Here is a 21988-nt window from a genome sequence, read left to right as displayed (position 1 = left end):
TTTTACATTTGACTGTGGCTCACAAGTAAGAAAGGTTGGGGACTGCTGCACTTAAGGGAAAATAAGGTACAATCTATGCTTTCAAATACTTGTCAGATATTTACCTTTGACAAAGTTAAAAATAAGTGACAGTTAGTAGTGATGAGCAAAACTGCTTAGTTGAAATATTTGCAAATGACGCAAAATGGCCTTTTTATTGAAATCTTTAATTGAAATCTTTTTTAGTAGACTTAAGGGCCAATTTATTGACATTCGAATTTGAGTTTTTAGCGATTCTTTTTCACTCTGGGTTTTGTAAGATTTTTTGAAAGTTGGTAGAATCATTTATCATGACGAGTAGAATGTGACGAGTTTGAATTTTTTACGTTTTTAAGCAATCAGGTTTTCGAGATTCGAGTTTTTCAATAAGTTAGCACACATTTGAGTTTGATGAGTTTTTTAAAAAAAAAAAAATCATGAAACTTTGATAATGAAATTTTCGATAAATAGGCCCCATAGGCATAGTGAGTCGAAATATGGAAGTATCCCTTATCTGGAAGACCCCACGTCCCAGGTAATCTGGTTAATAGTTCCTTTACCTGTAAAAATGCATGTCACGTTGACCTGAACATTCATTAATATGTTCATGAAACAGTTCGGAATGAAGCTACAACAGTACCTGTACTAGATCCCAACTAAGATATAATTACCCCTTATTGGGGCAGAACAGCCCTATTGGGTTTATTTAATGGTTAAATGATTCCCTTTTCTCTGTAATAATAAAACAGTACCTGTACTTGATCCCAACTAAGATATAATTACCCCTTATTGGGGCAGAACAGCCCTATTGGGTTTATTTAATGGTTAAATGATTCCCTTTTCTCTGTAATAATGAAACAGTATCTGTACTTGATCCCAACTAAGATATAATTACCCCTTATTGGGGGCAGAACAGCCCTATTGGGTTTATTTCATGGTTAAAAGATTCCCTTTTCTCTGTAATAATAAAACAGTACCTGTACTTCAGGGGTCTCAAACTCGCGGCCCGCGGGCCATTTGCGGCCCTCAGTACAATATTTTGTGGCCCGCACCAACGCCTTCTCAAAAGCAATGCATGGATCGCGATTTTTATTGCGATTCAAGGGATAATGCAAGGCACGGCGGGCGGGGAGCTGCTGATTGCGGAAATGACGTTATGCCATCATAAGTTATTATGGGAAGACGTTCTGTGTGCACAATTAGCTGCTAAGGAGCTAATTGTGCACACAGAACGTCTTCCTATAATAACTGTTATGATGGCATAACGTCATTTCCGCAATCAGCAGCTCCCGCCCGCCGTGCCTTGCATTATCCCTTGAAAGCCAATTTTTTGTGAAATCCCTTATGCGGCCCAGCCTCATCCTGACTTTGCCTCCTGCGGCCCCCAGGTAAATTGAGTTTGAGCCCCCTGCTGTACTTGATCCCAACTAAGATATAATTACCCCTTATTGGGGGCAGAACAGCCCTATTGGGTTTATTTAATGGTTAAATGATTCCCTTTTCTCTATAATAATAAAACAGTACCTGTACTTGATCCCAACTAAGATATAATTACCCCTTATTGGGGGCAGAACAGCCCTATTGGGTTTATTTAATGGTTAAATGATTCCCTTTTCTCTGTAATAATAAAACAGTACCTGTACTTGATCCCAACTAAGATATAATTAATCCTTATTGGGGGCAGAACAGCTCTATTGGGTTTAATTAATGTTGAAATATTTTTTTAGTAGACTTAAGGTTGGAGATCAGAATTACGGAGAGACCCCTTATCCAGAAAACCCCAGGTCCCGAGCATTCTGGATAATGGGTCCCGTACCTGTATACAGTAATTCTAATTCCTGGTAGGGTTCTATCCTACAAATAATGCATTTCCTTGTTTGGTTTCCAGGGTGCTGAAGGTGTTTCTGTCTCGGACTGCCCAGCGCATTCCCTACATGACAAGCGGCAGAGTTATCCGGATGCTGTCTGTCATTCTTTTATTAGTTCTGTGGTTTCTGGTAGCCTGGACTTCAGCAGTGTGCCAGAACATGGATAGAAACATTCCATTAATTGTTCAAGGAGAAACATCAGATAACCTACAATTTAAAATGTGTCTTATAGACCGCTGGGATTATATGATGGCTGTTGGTAAGTTATTTTTTTTTCTTTTATACATTACGTAAATGTATTTTGAAAGCTGCCCAAGACAAATACAATAGTATTATTTACAATAGCATTATTATTATTTTTTAGAAAAAAATACTCAATCCTTCAAAATAAGAATTCATTTTCTTTTTTAAGCCTTGAAAAATAATCTTTATTTCAGAATTAGCACTATACATTGAAATTTGACATGGAGTTTGCCATTTCCTTAATTTTCCAGGTGCTCACAGCCATGTGACTTGTGCTCTGATAAACTTCAGTCACCCTTTACTGCAGTGCTGCAAATTGGTGTGACATAACCCCCTCCCTTTTTCCCCCAGCAGCCAATCAGCACATCAGTTGGGAGGTAACATGCTAACCAATGCCTGACACCTCTACTGAAGTATTCAGTTGCCTGAACTGATAGTGCCTCCCTGGGCCAATAGCACTACTGGTTCTGCCCTGAATTTTAGCAAGTGGGTAAATAGGGAAAGCTGCCCATACAGCCCCTCAATAATTTAGGGTGACTGCAGGCATTTCCTGCCCACTAAAATATATTGTGCAAAGACTGCCCCTTATGCCATTAGCCTCAATTAGCTTATACAGTAAAGGATACAGTGGATATAAAAAGTCTACACACCCCTGGTAAAATGTCAGGTTCCTGTGCTGTACAAAAATGAGACAAAGATAAATCATTTCAGAACTTTTTCCACCTTTAGTGTGACCTATAAACTGTACCACTCAATTGAAAAACAAACTGAAATCTTTCAGGTGGAGGGAAGAAAACCAAAAAAACTAGAAGAATTGTGCTTAAAAAAGTTGTCTTTCGGACTGATTTATTGAGAAATTCCCCCAAAACCCTACTAGTCCCGCCCATCTGTTCCACTTCCTGCTGGTTAAATTCTCTGGATGTGCAGGGGGGCCGGCGGCACTCAGCACACTGCACTGTAGGATAGGAACCAATCAGCAGCTAGGCTGGAACTGAAGCCTGTCTTTGCTTGGGCTATGATTGGCTATCCCCCATCTGCTGTGCTTCTGGCAGGGACCGTTAGGACACGCCCACCCTTTATTTGAAACACTGACAGAGACCTGATAGGATCTATAGGAAGCTCCAATAAAAGGGCCATTTCTGCAGACAGTATTCAATTTTAGCTGAAAGTGAAACCAGCACCATATATTATTCATAATTGCCTACAATTATCCATTTATCCAATATGTCTCCTTTAATACGAGTTTCCTTGCTAAGTAAATAACGTTTATATTTTTTAATGACTTTCTTTTTCTCTGTAATAATAAACACTGCCTTGTACTGGTAACTAAGCTGCATAAATTCAACTTAAATTCAATTGTGGCAAAACAATCCTTTTGGGTCTGTTTAATGTTTCAGGGCAATAAGTCAGTTTGTCAGATTAACCTCCCCAGTAGAGAATTCCATCATTTTAATAAGGCAACGTAACCTTTTATTCATTATTAGAGGTGAAGAGACCTTTCTTTATGTTTTCTTACTGGTTTGAGAGGAGCAGTCCCTGGAGACCTCTACATACTTTGACCTATACAGTATTTATAATTATCACCCTCTGAGTGTTAGCTCAGAAATAGCTAAAAAATATTTCTTATTAACGGTCAGTTGTCCCTTGAGTCTGTTGATGTGGTTTTTTTTTACTTTGTTTCTCTCATTTGTTGTTATGATAAACATTCATTACTAAGATTTATCAAAATTTTCAAAACCCAAACTTGAAAAGCCTAAATAAAAATAAATTGGGCATCTAAAAGCTGGCAGGTTTAAGTAGAAGTCAATGGGAGCTGCATTCTCTAAAATGCTTTCTAGGTTCAAGATTCATTTGTTGTAAGATTCATTTGATACTTGGCAGACTCATTGAAAATGAAGGGTAGAGCATGATTTCACCCTTAAGCACACATTCAAGATTTTTTAAAAAAAGAAATCAAATTCTAATTTTGATAAATGTGTCTTTAACAGTGAACTGGCCCTTGTTGGTGGAGTGCACTTTACAGCATGTTTAACACTTGATCATATGTTGGAAGATGCAGGAAGCTGTAGTGCAGAGACATGTAGTTACCAAAGGCTAAGCATCACTGCCATAAGACACCCATAAACTAAACTGACCATAAACATACTGAAAAAATTGTAAGAAACCAGCTACTGCGTGCCATGGATATCTGTTGGTTTGTCGATATAATGTTAGGAAATCTGCTAGTGCACCATTTCTGTTAGTGCAGGTGAAGCAGACCCACGCCTCCTATTCTCTACATGCTGTTCTGTTGGTTTGGGCTGTCAGACTGAACAAACGGAACAATAGAAAGTTGGTTGTGCCCTGTATGGCCCTTTATGAGATATCGGTCCTTTTGGCCCACAGGCTGATTGGTTGAATCAGTTCAAGAACTTCCTTCTTTTGGCCACCTTCAAGCTATCAAAGCTCTCTCAAAGTGTAACAATGACTTTTAGTGCTGCAAATACCAATCTAGTAGTTGGTATTATCATTCAAAGCTGGGATGTTTTAGGGGTCTTGCTACCCTCTTCCTCCTCCTTTTATATTCTTCCATATTGGCAATAGAACATACAGAGAGACACAACTCTTTCATTCTAGGAGCTGCGCCTCCATTTCATTTGATGTGCATCCATTTTTTGCAAATCTCCACTGTTTCAATATATGACCAAGTAAATTCAGAAATTACCTAATACAAAAAACTGCTCTGAAGAATTCATATTCCCAAACAAAATAATGTAACAGAAGAGATAAAGTGGAATGGGATATGTGAATTGCTTATATAAACTTTGTCATGTAAATCTTACCGAAATCCATGGCGTATTAATGTACATTGCTGTAACAATGCGTTTTGGCTTTTCATTTCTCATTCTTCTTTTCTTCTTTCTTCACAGCTGAATTTCTTTTCCTCCTGTGGGGGGTGTACCTCTGTTATGCAGTTCGGACAGTTCCATCTGCTTTTCATGAGCCCCGTTACATGGCTTTTGCAGTCCACAATGAGCTTATTTTCTCAGCACTATTCCATACCATAAGGTAAGTTTTACCCTGGGAATTACAATGATTAACTGTAGTAAACTGATATAGTAATTACAACACATATAGTAATTAGGTGTGCCACCGTTTCTAGAAGAAAATACCAGCCTATATTTTTGCCTTTTGAAAAAACATGAACACAAATATACAAAAAATAGTATTTTCTAAAACCTTGAATATTTAGGATGTAGTAGCAAAAAAATGGGAAAAGTCAACTGAAAAGACTCAGCGTGTAAAAACAGGACTAGAAGTCAACGGGAATATATATTTTCCTAGTATATCAAAAGATTTTCAGCCTCCTTGAAAATGAATGGAACAATGTGAATATGGCCTGTGTGCAAGTTTTTTTTTTGGTAAAAAACATTTTTTTCCCCACATTTGTAATTTGCCATCCACATATAGGCTTTTTAAATTGCCAGGTCTAAGGTGGCAAACTATTTCATTATTTAATGTTTATGGATTAAAGAAAACAGTGGGAAAAGTACCCCTTTAAGAGCAGAAAGAACTCGTTTGTGCAAATTGAATAATTGATTAATATTGTATAATTGGAAAATGAAAGATCCTATTAGTAGGGAGGATTGTGGGTTAAAGAAGTAGATGTACTAAGGCATATGGAGAGATTATTGCAAAAAAAGGGAGAGCAGCTGAACTTTATAAATATGTAAACGCTGGTCGGAATGTTATAATAAATTGTAATAATTATCTTTGGTAGATATGAAAAGCTACCAATACTATTAATAGTATTGGGAATAGAGAACCGTGTCAAGGTGCAAATTGTTTTTAAAGGGGACATAAAGACAAATAACAATATTGCATGTATTGTTCGTGAAGCTGCAGGCAGGAATCGCTTCACGGGCAGAAAACTATCAGCGCTGCTCTGCATTCCGAAGGGCAGGAAAGCAGAATGGGGTTGTTTCTCACTGAGTTTAGCCTCAACAATAAATAAACAAATTAAGCAACCCTGCCCTGCTTCCCTGCCCTGCGGAATGTAGAGGAACTCCGATTGTTTTCTTACTATTCCAGACGGCTAGTTGGGAAAGATTCCTGTATTCGGCTTCAGGAGGGAGAGGAGATGAACAGTGAATTCAGCTGCACAGAATGAGTGACTCTAGAGCAGGGGTCGGGAACCTTTTTGGCTGAGAGAGCCATAAACACCACATATTTTAAAATGTAATTCCGTGAGAGCCATACAATATGTTTGGCCACGGATGCTGCGGGGCAAGGTAGGGTGGATCCCAAGGATGCCGGATGCGATGCAGAGGAGGGCGTGGCCTGTGCTTGAGCACAGGCCACGCCCTCCTCTACATCGCATCCGCATCCGGCTTAGAACACATCTTCTATCTGCCGAGCACAGGGGCAAGGTAGGGTGGGTGCCAAGGATGGGAGGGTGTGGCCTGCTCTCGGCGGATAGAAGACGTGTTCTAAGGCTTCTATCCGCCAAGGGCAGGCCACGCCCCGCGGTTTTTTTTTATTAAAGATTTGGCAGTGAGCCAGATGCAGCCATCAAAAGAGCCACATCTGGCTACTGAGCCATAGGTTCCCTACCCCTGCTCTAAAGAAACGGTACAACATTTCATTTTAGCTTTACAAGCAGTACATGCAATATTGTGTTTTGCCTTTACATCCCCTTTAAGCTTAGATATTTAGAGATTAAGTTCAGCAATGAGAAATGATTGACAGAATGGAATTAATGTTCCACGAAAGTAACTAGAACCCTATTCCTGGCCTCTGCCTTTTTTTTTGGATTATTTGTCTAACTTTATTGTTTTCATTTCTTTTTTCTCCACTTGAATTGCAAATGTGAATGATGTATTTCATTATGTAATTATTTTATTTCCTTTCTGGAAAATAATGGTGAAAAAAGTAATAAAATGAGGAATTTTAAAAATTGTGCACATTTTATACAATATATTTCAAATGACTGTACATTTGATTGAATGAGATCAGCCCTTTTGTGCATAACAGCGGGGGGTTACGGGTTCTGCAGAAGCGGAAATACATGGAACATAGGAAATAGCTATGCACTGTTTTATGAATTGCAACTACAAGGCAAGCTCTTTTTATTTGTATTTTGTCAGTAATTTATTAGTAATTAACAGTATTTGTATCTCAGCTGTAAAGAATGAAGTTATCTTAAGAATCTAAAGTACAACCATGAATCATTTATTAGGCTCAATTAAAAACAAAACCAAAGTGAAACAAACAGTAAATTGAGAAAATTCTATCATTGGATATAAACAAAATGAGAAATAACACATTCTAGATTCTGTAAATCAGTCTGGGTTTGGTTCCCTGATGTTTTGCTTGAATATTGCGTAACCATTCTGCTTAGGAAGACTATACCCGTAGAATGAATACTCAACCAGCAGATAGTTTTTAGTAAATATTGCCCTTTTACATCCTTTCCCTTGAGCCGCCATTTAGTGATGGGCTGTGTGCTCCCTCAGAGATCAGCTGACAGGAAATAATGCAGCTCTGACTGTAACAGGAAGTAGTGTGGGAGCAAAAGACAAAGCTCTGTCCATTAATTGGCTGATGGGGCCTAGCATGTATGTGTGCCTTGGTTTGTTTGTGTGCACTGTGAATCCTATGATCCCAGGGGGCGGCCCTTAGTACTTAAAATGGCATCCAATGGCACATACTACTGTTTTTTTTAAAAATGATTTGTTTAGATGAAGCAGGGTTTTACATATGAGCTGGTTTATGCAATATTTTCTTTTTATAGAGACCTACATTGTTTGGGGGTATAGTGTTTCTTTAATTACAATCAGGGACCCTTGATTTACTGGCTTAGATTAGTTGTATTGCCTTTGTATTAGCACAGTGACCCCACGAGATATAGCTTGCTCTCATTCCTGTATTCTATTATCATCATTGCAGGTTTGTTCTTGCATCAAAACTTCAACCAGACTGGATGCTGATGCTGTTTTTTGTACACACTCACCTGACTGTGACCGTAACAGTCGGACTGCTGCTTATACCTAAGGTATGCTCATATGCTGTGCCCGTTACACAATACTGCTCAGAACGGAATAGAGCTCATTTACATGTGCAAGGTGCAATTTACAAATGAGCTGTTCTGTCTATTAAAGGTTTCATTCATTCAAGCCATGATATTCTGTATCCAGCAGTGGTAAATCGAAAGCAACTGGACTTGTTGAGTAATCTTGAAAATGGTTCTCTATAGTTTCTTCAGCTTTTATGAGTTGTAGAGAATCCCCTGCTATTTTTTAAAACCTTTAAAATATAATATAATAACCTTGTAGCTAATATTTGTCTTCTTTATTATTAGTATGTTTTGCTGCTAATATCTGTTATATTAAAGCTCCCCATGCAAGCATAATGTATTCCCACACTCATACGCTCCTTCAGATTCTGAACTTGGTACATGGCAGTGTGGTGAAGGGTACAAATGTCCATAGGGCTGATTCACTAAAGTGCGTTAAAACGAGTGCTATTGATAGCATGCGTTAAAAATGTTATCGCGTCTTAACGCACAATTCACTAAAACGATATTTGCGTTAATTTAGACGATACTGTTTGCACTATTTAAGTTGCAAAGACTATTTTCGTGCGGTATTTGACGCAACGCGTGCTAATTAACGCAGCGCGCTACTTTTCGCTCGCACGCCATATTAGCCATATACAGCATTACGTGCAAACTGGCGGCTGCATCACTCTAGGGCCAACACAGACTTGAATAAATCCCACTGCAAAGTCCATATTGTGTTGCCAAAAGCTCATGAACTGTACTTTTCTATAATTACCGCCTGCCCCAAGTAGGTGTTTATTTTCGCACAGACTAATGCGATATTTAGCGCGTCTAAGTGTTTGTGAATCATGCGTTAGTATTATTTCTGCGCGCTAATTAACGCAATGCGGTAAAATTAACGCAATGTGGTAAAATTAACGCAATGCGGTAAAATTAACACATGGGTTGCAGGCTAGTTAACACACGCGATATGTGACGTAACGCATGAGATAATACTTTAGCGAATCGCGCAAAAAAGCATGCGATACGCATTATCGCACTTTAGTGAATCAACCCTTATGTGTTCTCAGGGTCGGACTGGTCCGCCGGGGCACCTGGAAAAAACTCAGTGAGCTTTGGCCATTGTTGGCCCCGCTGGCCCAGACCCGATCCCTATTGGTGCTCCGCAGGCTGCCAGCATCCCTCCCCTGATGCACTGAAAGTAAGTTTCACTTATGCGCACTCAGGGGAGGAAGTCCGGCTGGTGGCGGGCCACTTCGAGGGGCGCGCCCAGGGCACCTTGGGGGGTGTGGGGCCCAGGGGCCGGAAGCCCCGGTAGGCTCTGCACCCCCAGTCTGACCCTGTGTGCCCTACATACAGTGGTTACATACTGTATAATGTTCAGGGCTTAAAGAACTGTACAACGTTCCGGACTGAAAGAAGTAGGGCCAGCACAAACACATGATGATTGCTGTCTTCCATAAATGATTTCAAAGAAGAAGGGGGTTGATCCCATATAACTAGCTCATGTTTGTTTGATTTGTTTTGATGTGCTTCAGCATAAATGAGACCTTCATCTCATGTTTTCTTCATAATAAAAAGTAACTTGGGTGCCAGTATCAAAAGACCAAGTGCAGCAGATGATTAGGACACATTGTTTGCCCAGTTTCCAAATGTAATCTAATGTAAAAAAGATGCTCAGAATCAATACATCAAAAAATATATTTCAAATGTTTTTGAAATTAATTTATTCTGAAGACATTTATAGCTGAGAATATTATTCAAACTAACCAAAAAGTTCCTCATTGCTCGCTGCATCCTCCTGGGAGTAGGCATTATATTTGGCAAGAAATACTTTACATTGTCAAGTTTCAAATCATAATAAATTTAATTCATCCTGAAAGGGGTAGATATGAACAGAAAACATTTGTGCTGCCTTACAAATACGTGTCTTGGATGATCATTGAGCTACAGTATGTAACATAAACATTCATCTCTGCCAAGAGATAGTGAACCAATCATTTATTCTGTATTGGGACAGTGAGGCCATATATATCTGTTTCTATTATTAAATGTATCAAAACACCCACAATTCCCATTGGCTCACTTGTATTATTTTTGTTTAGTGAAGGTCTAAAATGATGACAAGAAGGGGGAAGGGACTGGTTCCTAGCCATTCATCGTTTAGCTTGTATGCCCAGTAGGTTCCTTGCATATCTGGGGATATGTTGGTTTCTAAGCACATATGTGGAGGTGATAAGTGTTTTGAGAATCACTCTGTTCCCAGTGATATTTTCTAATAAGAGTAAGACATGTAATACAGTGCTCATACCAAAAGGCCTCAATGATGAAATGATGCTTTTAGGGAAAAAAAAGGAACAATTAAGATTCCACGTTTTACCAGAAACTAAATATATGAGACTATATAGTAATGCAAAAATAGAACATGTTAAAAATCATCTAATAAATCTCAATAACTCATTTATTACTAGTCAATTATTTCTTAATTTCTTTATTTTCTGTTTTTTTTTCAGTTTTCACGGTCACACAACAACCCCAGAGATGACATAGCAGCCGAGGCATATGAAGATGAATTAGACTTGGGCAGATCTGGCTCATATCTCAATAGCAGTATCACTTCTGCATGGAGTGAACATAGCTTGGATCCTGAAGATATAAGGGTAGGATCTTTTTTTTTATTTCTTGCTTAGGGTGTTGTGGAATGGAGTAATAAAAGATAAACCATAGGGGACCTACATGGTGCCTAAAATTCACATGGAATTTTGCACAAAAACATACGTTGAAACTATAAACCTGGAACTTCCACTCCAAAATAATGTAAATGCAAAATCTAAAACTTAAATACAGGTATAAGACCCTTTATCCAGAATGCTCGGGACCAAGGGTTTTCCGGATAAGGGATCTTTCCGTAATTTGGATCTCCATACCTTAAGTCTACTTAAGAATCAATAAAACAGTAATTAAACCCAATAGGATTGTTTTGCCTTTATCTTAGTTGGGATCAAGTACAGGTACTGTTTTATTATTACAGAGAAAAGGGAATTATTTAACCATTAAATAAACCCAATAGGGCTGTTCTGCCCCCAATAAGGGGTAATTATATCTTAGTTGGGATCAAGTACAGTTACTGTTTTATTATTACAGAGAAAAGGGAATCATTTAACCATTAAATAAACCCAATAGGACTGTTCTGCCCCCAATAAGGGGTTATTATATCTTAGTTGGGATCAAGTACAGTTACTGTTTTATTATTACAGAGAAAAGGGAATCATTTAACCATTAAATAAACCCAATAGGGCTGTTCTGCCCCAATAAGGGGTAATTATATCTTAGTTGGGATCAAGTACAAAGCACTGTTTTAATATTACAGAGAAAAAGAAAATCACTTTTAAAATTCTAACTTATTTGATTAAAATGGAGTCTATGGGAGATGGGCTTTCCGTAATTCGGAGCTTTCCGGATATTGGGTTTCCGGATAAGGGATCCTATACCTGTACTTCATTCTCAAGGCATACTAATTGGTTAAAAACCTCCAGATCCGCCTCACAGCCAGACCTCCCAATGACTCCAGTAGCAGCATTTGAATCTTTCTGATTTCCGCACATCGCTAGAAGCTGCATACGTTTAGACCTCAGGAGAATTAGCAGACACTTGAAAGAGGGCCCTCCATTCCCAACTGTGCCAAGCTCCCTTGGCTAGTATGTAATGATATTCATAAAGGGGAGGCAATGAATGTATCATTATTCAGTATAACACCCAAACACATGATGATACTGCTTACCTGAATGTATGTACAAAGTATATTTCTTAATACAGACCATTTTGCCAACTAAGATAATATTTTTAGATATGAAGGAGAAGTCAACATACTTTTTGGAAAAAACATTGGACGCTCGTTCTCCTTAAAGATTTAAATAATTTAGAGAAAAGAAAAAGATTATAGAGATATCCAAACATTGGAAGATTCCAAGGCACTCATGTTTAAAACCTGTAGGAAAAAACAACCCAAATTCCCATTTCTCATTTTAAAAGCAAGATGAACTGGGTTATGGTTAATGAACGATTAACGAGTGTACTTGTGGATAAACACGATAAATTCCTGAAAATATGGGAACCTTGGTACATTTATTCTTTCCCGCACGCTAATGACTTATTTTCATTCACTTCCTAAGTCAAACGACGAAACAATATGTTAGAGATATAGGAACGGAAAATAAGTCTATTAGAGGTAAACACGAACCATATTCCCACGGACGCTAATCTTTCTAATATTCTTGATTTTTACCTATAACTTGGGACCTCAAAGGCACGATTATATAAAGAAAACTGGACTTAATGATCAAAGAACCGTCATTTTATTGTTTTATTTACTAGTTTATTAAGCTGTCTTCTTTTCCATCTATTCTTTGTCCCATTGTTCACCAAAATGGGACCTCTTTCTCTCCTTTTTTCTTCCTTTCTTTTCTACCCTTTAGGATAAAGACTGTATATTACGGAAAATTTAATCTTGATATCCAATATGTAAAAGTTAAAAAAAGCAAATAAAAACAATTGAAATAAAAAAAAAAAACCTGTAGGAAAAGGCTGGTAGGCATTAAGGTACAAATCTTCTGATGTGACTGAATATAATTTAGAAGAAAAACATTCTGGTAGAGAAAATTGATATTATATGATTAGGTATTTGCTAAGCATATTTAAGTCATGTATACATTATATGTGTGTGCATAAATAGATAGAATAAATAGAGGTTATACAGAGGCATTTCTACTGAGAATCTCTCAGTTACATTGCTGCCTCACCGTGAAGGTTGAAGAGCAGATCCCTCCATGTGCTCCTCAGTTCAGCCACCTTATTTAGCTACAAGTGTTCAGTAGAACTTTATTCATATAGAAAAATCTAGATCTTCCATACAATGCTTCAATAGCTGCAGTGCTATTAACTTTATGCAGCTCTGTAATGAATATGTATGGGAAAGAATATTCTGCCTCTTGGTAATAACATGACATGCCAAGATCTCATGGATCTGACATGGGCTTTGAGCTTCCTTGAATTAAGGGTCTAGTTTGCATATGTGATGAAACTCGCACTGTCCTTTCCAGGCAAATTCTAATTGCATTTATATAGTATCTCCATCAGTCACTGCCCGTGCATTAACGCTGGCCTAAATAACGAGTGTCAGTTTCATTATGGCATGTCTAAATTACAGCGCTTTGCCGGTGCTTATATATAGAACAGTGATATGATTTCGTTACTGTAAGAAGAGATCCATTCCTTAGTTTTAGCAAAATAAATGCTGTCCCCAATAGTTTCATAATTTTGTTTGCTTATTTTTGTTCCATAGGAAGAACTTAAAAAACTATACACCCAACTGGAGATCTATAAGAGGAAGAAAATGATTGCAAATAACCCTCATCTTCAGAAAAAGAGGTGTTCCAAGAAAGGACTGGGGAGATCAATTATGAGGCGAATTACAGAGATACCAGACTCCGTTAGCAGACAGTGTTCAAAAGAGGAAAAAGACACTACAGATCATGGCAACCCCAAAAACAATGTTGGCAGCAGTAAAAAACATCCTCAAGAATCTGTAACGCATAATGCGAAATCAAAGGAGGAACCCTCAAAACATAAACTGTATTCTATGAAAAAGTCCCATAGTAGCTATGACCATCTGAGGTCTGAAAGTGATACTCCCAACGGAATTTCCACCGAGAAAGTAGATGTATGTAAAAATTCAATATATAGCCCTGTAAATGGGAAGAAGCCTAATAAAAATGGTTCAGAGCTTGAAGCAGTATCTGCTGACAATGTTCCTTTGGTTTGCAAATCTGCCAGTGCTCACAATCTGAGCGTGGATAAGAAGCCTTTGCATCCCAGCTTGTCTGTCTTGCAAAAATCCTTAAGTGCAGTCGCCAACTCTAAGGATAACAGCTTGGGACTAAGGGACAAAACACAAAGTGTAGAAGACACTGATAAATGCCATAGAACAGACTCTGCGTACCATGAGCATCAACCCTCCGTAGCTACCTTTGACAAAGAGGAACGTCAGCAGCATACATCAAGTCCTATCGAGGAGATTCAGAAACTCCACAAATCTGGAATAATGAAACAACAAGCAATGAGCCCGCATTTACCAGAATCTGAAAAATTTATCACTGCTATGGGATACAAAGATAAGTTTGACATTGAAGAAGTGTGCCCATGGGAGATGTATGATCTTCCCCCCTCTGTGCCTTCTGAGAATAAAGTTCAGAAACACGTTTCAATTGCACCACTGGAATCAGAAAAGAATCACACATCTCGCTCAAAAAGTAAATCCCACAACCGTTCCAAAAGCGGTGAGCATGGACATCAGCAATCGAAGCAAAAGGGGCACACAAAAACAGAGCCAAATATTAGGGGAACGCAAGAACAGCTCTCAAAGGAGGAACAGTTCAAGCAACTTCCTACTAATGATGCTAATACAATGGATCAACAGGCAGCGACAAAACAAACAACGAAATCACATGAAAAAGAGGGCAAAAAAAATATTGCACTGGTTGAAGGTGTTTTAACCTCACCAGAACCCCACCATAATTCTAATAATAACTTGCCACAACCTTTAGTTTTGAGGGCTGAAGTTTGTCCCTGGGACTTTGAAAACCCCGATGTTTTAAGTGTAGAAAAAAGCAAGACTTCGCCTACCACTACTGTTCTAAGCCCAACATCACCATCAAGAAACATGGCAACCTCTCCTTTGAAAAAGAAGGTCCTTGGGATGCCAATAAAAGTTACATCTGCAAATAAAGACGCAGGAACTAAGACAAAAGATTTGGATCCTCTGGGATCAATGCTTAAGATCGATAAATCGAAAAGTGCAGAAGTGTGTGCTTCTGCAGGGGACATGACTCTGGGAGTGGAAACAAACAAAGTGAAGAGTTCTTCAAACGAGCATGGTATAGACAGATGCAGGTTAGAAGAAATATGCCCTTGGGAGAGCCTCTCTCCTTCACAGTCGGAGCAAGACACACTAGCATCAGATGCTAAACACAACACAACAATGCAAGGTTCAAATATGGTGGAAATCTGTCCATGGGACTTTGAAGATGACAGCAAAGGGAAAGAAGGATGATTGACATCCTTTTCACAGAAGACTCCTTCATTAAACAGTAGTCGAACTGAAAGCGAGAACTAGTCTGTTCACTTGACATATTTAACCTTAATAGCACTACTACTTTAATGCATCCCAAAAATACATTTTATAAAAATGACTGCTTATCATTTTCTTATTAGCGTCTATGTTTCTTGTACACCGTTGTGTCTCATAGTAAAGCATTCCAGATTGTATAATAATTGCAATTAACTTTGATATTTTGTGACACAACACATTTATGCAAAATTTGCAGATACTGTATTGATATTGCAACCAAAATACCTACTATAAGATTTTTATCTATAGGATTAATGTAACTTTACACTTGGCTTTTCAAGGCACCTATTATAGGAGAACAAATCCTTTTTAGTTGCTGTGGTTTATATTGTGATTTTTTTAAATGTTTTTTTTTTTTTTCCGTTTTGTTTATCTCAGTATATTAATCAGTACTGTAGTTTAATACTGTCCTTTTTAAAGTTTGTTATATTTTTTTAAAGGAATGTTACCAGTATATGCTTCGTGATTAGAGCCTTAGAATAAGTAGAAATGAACCGGTCCTATCGCTGTTTGGATTGTTGTTGAGTCTGAGGTCAGCATTTTGCCTGTTTGATATGATAACCTTGAAACTCCTTCAGTGAATTCAGTCCTTCAATACGTGTATCTATTTTCTTAGGAAGCCTTTGCTTCATTGCGTTACTTTGAAATATGGGTATTTCCCAGTAGCATCCAAAGAAACCGCCACCCATAGACAGCTGCTTCATTCTTAGTATGATACAATCCCCTGTAATAAATAAATAATATAGTGGCCCTGTTGTTAAGTAAGGGAGCAGAACTCTTAGGGAATGATTTATCAATGCTCAAATTAGAATTTTTTTTCCCACAATTCAAATTTCTTTGTGCGAAAACTCCCAAATTCGAATAATGGTTTGCAAAACCCGAATGTTTAATATTTATTAAGTGCAAAAAATTCTAAAAACTGAAATGTAAAAGTCAATGGGACATTTATGCAGTACATTTATACAGTAATTTTTTTGAGAGTTTGTAGACCCATTGATAAGACCCAATGATGAGAAGAAGACAAATTTGATGCGTTTTGAGTTTTTCTTCCTCGGTTGAACTCGATCGAGTTTAATATTTATTAAGTGCAAAAAGTTCTGAAAAACAAAATGTAAAATTCAAGTCAATGGGAGTTGTATTTGGGAACATTTATGCAGTAATTTATTAATTTTTTTGAGAGTTTGTAGACCCATTGATAAGACCTAGTGATGAGAAGAAGACAAATTTGATGCGTTTTGAGTTTTTCTAACACAGTTGAATTCGATCGAGTTTAATATTTATTAAGTGTAAAAAGTTCTGAAAACTGAAATGTAAAATTCAAGTCAATGGGAGTTGTACTAGGGAACATTAATGCAGTTATTTATGATTTTTTTCGAGAGTTTGTAGACCCATTGATAAGACCCAGTGATGAGAAGAAGACAAATTTGATGCGTTTTGAGTTTTTCTTCCTCGGTTGAACTCGATCGAGTTTAATATTTATTAAGTGTAAAAAGTTCTGAAAACTGAAATGTAAAATTCAAGTCAATGGGAGTTGTACTAGGGAACATTAATGCAGTAATGTATCAGTTTTTTTTGAGAGTTTGTAGACCCATTGATAAGACCCAATGATGAGCAGAAGACACATTTGATGCATTCATGTCTTTTTTTCACGGTTGAATTAGATCAAGTTTTTTATATTGAAATTTGTATATAAATAACCAAATATTCGAGTATGTTAATTCAAATTGAAATTCATTCATTTATAAAGCCCCCCCCTCCCCCCCCAACTGCAAGGTAAATATAGAATGAAAGCCACAGCATGGATGTTTTTGGTTTTTTTTTTAATGTTGAACATAGTCATTTCCAAAGAGCACAATATCAGCACCATAAATAGATATGGTATAACCGCCATTTAGTTACCAGTCAATACTACAGTGATCATTAACCCTTCAAATGGAGCATGACATATCCTAAATTGGGCTATATTGTGAGAGAGTTCAAACTCTAGGTTTCTAGTTTTTTTCTATTCTCTGTATACATGCTATTATATACTGTATTTGTGTCTGTTTGTATAACAAACACTTCTACGGTCAACACTTTGTTCTCCACTGAGACCTTTATCTAGATCATAGACCACTTAGTCTGATTGGAAACCTAAAGGTTGACCATAGATTAAATCATTTTGTATTGATTTTGACAAATGTTAGACTTTTGGTTTGCTGTCATATATTTTAAACTGTATCCTTCAGATTTTTTTTTTTTTAAATTGTGAAAATGTACTTTAATGTGTATAAATCCAACCAGGTTCTGGGTTCTAATAGGGCCCCATGGTCACACACGCCTAGATTAAATACTACAGTATTAGAACTGGCAGGCACCAAGGTAAATGGTTGGATAAAAAGGGTGAGGCTGAAGCAGTAATAAAGGGACCCAGCATTGAATGGATTCCAGCTACACCCCCTAAATGCCCCTTGTGTTAGTCGACCCACCATTTAGAATCATTTCTTACAATTGGTTACAAAACGTAGAGCTGACCATTTCATGATTGGAAGAATTATCAGATCTTCTGTTGGGAATGGGGTGATTGATGTTGTTTTTCATTCCATTCAACCAAAGTATTAACAATTTTATTGAAACAGATATTTACAAATAATTTCCCCAAATGTTTTCACCCTAAGGTAACTATTTGAACCCCACAAAGTTCATAGACTAAATGGTAATTGTAAAGAAAAAAACAAATATAAAGTTCTAAAATTAACTTAAGGGGTTTCCATAGTGCAGAAATGACCCCCGTGCAATATAAAAAAGTGTTCCATACTCTCAAAGACTAGTGATCTGCTTAGAGAGTTACTGTATTTAGCAATGAAAGAAACATCTTCCTATAGCAACAATATCCACATACCACCATACATTCTGGGGCAGATTTATTAAGCAATGTAAAAAACAGCAATAATATTTGCCACGCCGCGCGTTGCCAGGCTTCGCTTCGGAAAAACGCTGTAATTTTTTTACTAAGACTTCCACCGGAAATAACTAGTACAGGTATGGGACCTGTTATCCAGAATGCTCAGGACATAGGGTTTTCCAGATAAGGGATCTTTCCGTAATTTGGATCTCCATGACTTAAGTCTACTATAAATCATTTAAATATTGAATAAACCCAATAGGGCTGTTCTGCCCCCAATAAGGGGTAATTATATCTTAGTTGGGATCAAGTACAGGTACTGTTTTATTATTACAGAGAAAAGGGAATCATTTAACCATTAAATAAACCCAATAGGGCTGTTCTGCCCCCAATAAGGGGTAATTATATCTTAGTTGGGATCAAGTACAAGGTACTGTTTTATTATTACAGAGAAAAGGGAATCATTTAACCATTAAATAAACCCAATAGGGCTGTTCTGCCCCCAATAAGGGGTAATTATATCTTAGTTGGGATCAAGTACAGGTACTGTTTTATTATTACAAAGACAAAGGAAAAATCCGAATTATTTGCTTATAATGAAGTCTATGGGAGATGGCCTTTCCATAATTCGGAACTTTTTGGATAACGGATTTCCGGATAAGGGATCCCATACCTGTATTGAGAAAACAGGGACACTTCTCAGGCTGCTAGTAAGGCAGGACTGCCAGCAATCCTTAAGGTTTTCCCATTTCAAATTGAAGTCAATCTGCCCAATATTATTAAATCTCATCATATGGAGTTTTATAGTTGCTTACTTTTTCATTTTGTTTATTCAATACAATCATTGTGAATATCTGAATTGTGTCATAAAAACAGCAGCAGCTTTGGGAAGCAATCAACGAGCATTCCCCTACTTGGTGCAACATGGGTGGATTATATACCCTTTTTTTCTGTTATGTTGTATGCGGAATGATATTCTGCACATTTATATGCTTTTCTCTATCATTTTTGTGTAGTATTTATTACTTTTACACTACTGGCGCACTTTCTCCTTGCACACAATATGGCTGATCGCTTTGACAGTTAAAGAGCTTACTGAAATCAGTTTGAAATGACATTTCTTTAGACATACACTTTATTTTTGTATAGATGATTTATTTATATTGTACGTGTACATGTATTATACCTGAGGTAGAAATCTAATAAGTCACAACTATTCTAATGGAATTTATCATATAAATTAAGGACGTATTACATAGCAAGTCTATGCAGTCGGAGTATAGACGTTATAGCAAGGCCTTTTCCATAATTACCGTTAGTGATGAGCGAATGTTTTTTCGGCAGGCATGGATTCGCTGCAAATTTCCGCATTTCCCCATTGGCGAATTGTTCCGTGAATCAAAAATGTGCTGCTGAATTTTTTTTTCGTTAAGCGAAATGTGAGAGATTCACTAATTACAGTCATTAATGTGGTTATGAATAACTTGTTCACTATTCAGTGGTGTAACTATAGAGAAAGTGGGCACCACAGTCATGGGGGATTGGGTCCTGGGGAACAGCTTTAGTGAACCCCCCTCCCCCCCGCTGTCCTACCTGAGAGCTAGAGAGTGGGGAGGAGGGAGTGAGGGAGGGGTGGACAGGAAGTTGGGTCATGAAGGTGGGGTGGGCGGGGAGTTGGGTTGTGAGGGTGGTCAGGGAGGGTGGATTTAAGGGGTGGGTGGGTGCAGAATGTAAGGGGTGGGGGGTAGTGTTTGCATTGCGCCCCAGGCCCCTCGGAAGATTTTTCCGCGAGGGGGCCCGGCACAGTCTAGGAACGCCACTGTTTCTAATTGGGAGAATCTCATCCTTATAATTCTATAACAACCAGAAAAAAAGAATTCATATGCAATTACCAATATAGAAATATATATATGTATGATTATAGCAATCACTCCACTTTAATGTTTGTGGTACAAAACAAAAATAATATATATTTTTTATGTTTGGCTCAGGTATTTTTCTTTGTGTTTCATATGCTGTTATTGAACTGGAACTGTTCCTCAGAGCACTGATGTGATGTTTGTGCAATAACTTAGTGAAACCATTGACCTGTTGTAGACGTATCAAGGTGTTTGAGCTTAGGTTCTATGAAAGGTACAAACGCCTGGATAGGGTTGTTATATTATTATTATTATTATTATCCAACATTGAGTGATATATTTTATTTTGAAAGTCTTAAATGGAAAGATCATAGAAATACATATTATTTTCCATGACAATCATATCTTGGGCTGGGGGTGGGTGTGGCCATGGATGGGGGCGGGGAGTTCCTGATACTCAGCTGCTACCTCTGTTTCCTCAAACCAAGCAATTTTTTTATCTTTGATAAAATAAATTTACAATCTTGTTTTTTTCCCCCCCTGGTTTCAAGTGTTAGCATTAACACTGTTGTATATTGTATACCTGCGCAACTATTACTGCTATTCTTTTCTGTTCCGCAGCCCTACATTATAAACATTGCTTTGCACTATTAAAATCCTAATGCATGATGTTTCATTGCCGTCTCTATTGTTTCATCATTCATCTTTCCTTGTAACTATGGGGCAGATTTATGAAATATTGAATTGGGGAATACTGAAAGATTCCCAGTCAGTTTGTTGTTTTTCTCATTTATTTATACTTTCCTGAATATTTTCTTTGAAATACGGGACGTTTATAGTGAATTGACACATTTATCAAAGCTAATCAAAGGTGTAACTTGTCTTAAACAGTCAAACACATTTATTTTGTATGGGGAATTGGTGCTCTGTGCAGCTCAGCAGTAGCACTGAGCACTAACGCTCATCTGAGTCCTTAAAGAAGAAGGAAAGTCATTTTGGCATGTTACTGCCAATAGATTCACCACATTAGTGCTACCTAGAACACTATATTTATTCAGCAGAAAGCTTTGCTATACCTGAGTAAACAGCACTAGAAGCTCCCTCTTAGCGGCTGCCATTTTAGCTTGGCCTTAGTAGCTTCCTGCTGCAGTTATAGCCATTGGAAGCTCGGAGGAGTGAGTTCTTATGGGAGGGGGGAGCAGGAGAAGGGAGGCAGAGAGTAGAGAACTGAGCAGGCTCAAGCCCCAAACCTGAAGGAGCCCCAAAAGAGAGGAAGTCTGATACCAAAGTACATGTTCACAAAAAAGGAGACAAGAAATCCTGTGATTCTTTTGATAGAGGACTCAGTGCAGCATTTCTATGAGTGCTTATGGCTGTATTTACATAGACCTTTCTGATAAAGCTTACTTAGTTTTTACCTTTCCTTCTCCTTTAATGCAAATAACATGCAGAGAGCAGGAGATGCTTATTAATTACATTGGAAATAAATGTTCGATTTGAACAGCGTCGATAAATTTACCTCTCATTAACGAGCAGGCCCTTTTCTATTCTAGAGCAACCAACAATAATCCCTCTTTGCCTCCATGTTTAAAGGTAAACTAACCTCAGTCATATTGCCGGGAATGCATGTCCCGGTAGTAAAATGTTCTCTCTTAGCACAGACAATGGGCAGAATTAGATGGAGATTCCATACATACTGTTTCCTTAAGGTGCCACCACCACTTGCTAAACCATACCCAAAAGCCAATGAATTATGTGGTGTTGCTACCCAAGGCTTAAGCTGGCCAGATATGGGTCAATTGTTTTATCTAGTTGAGTCATTTCTAACCAAAATAAATGCTCATCTGTCAATGTGTAAGCCCCCAACCCACCAATCCACTGGCTAATCAA

The 21988-nt window shown here is 37.8% G+C and overlaps 1 protein-coding gene across 1 annotated transcript in view; it reads left to right on the top strand.

Annotated features, from left to right (window-relative positions):
* Positions 1–15498, top strand: part of gpr158 (G protein-coupled receptor 158) — a 142008-nt gene extending 126510 nt beyond the window's left edge. Inside the window, exons 7-11 of the mRNA XM_002933144.5 lie at positions 1907–2145; positions 5039–5177; positions 8058–8163; positions 10683–10829; positions 13511–15498. Of these exons, the coding sequence (XP_002933190.2) occupies positions 1907–2145; positions 5039–5177; positions 8058–8163; positions 10683–10829; positions 13511–15277 (2398 nt within the window). The 3' untranslated portion in view covers positions 15278–15498. The remainder of the gene's footprint in view (positions 1–1906; positions 2146–5038; positions 5178–8057; positions 8164–10682; positions 10830–13510) is intronic.
* Positions 15499–21988: the final 6490 nt, after the last annotated feature.

Source organism: Xenopus tropicalis, chromosome 6 (genome assembly GCF_000004195.4).
Source record: "Xenopus tropicalis strain Nigerian chromosome 6, UCB_Xtro_10.0, whole genome shotgun sequence".
NCBI classification, from domain to species: domain Eukaryota; kingdom Metazoa; phylum Chordata; class Amphibia; order Anura; family Pipidae; genus Xenopus; species Xenopus tropicalis.
The sequence above is the reverse complement of the archived record's forward strand: the minus strand, read 5'-3'. Positions and strand labels throughout refer to the sequence as shown.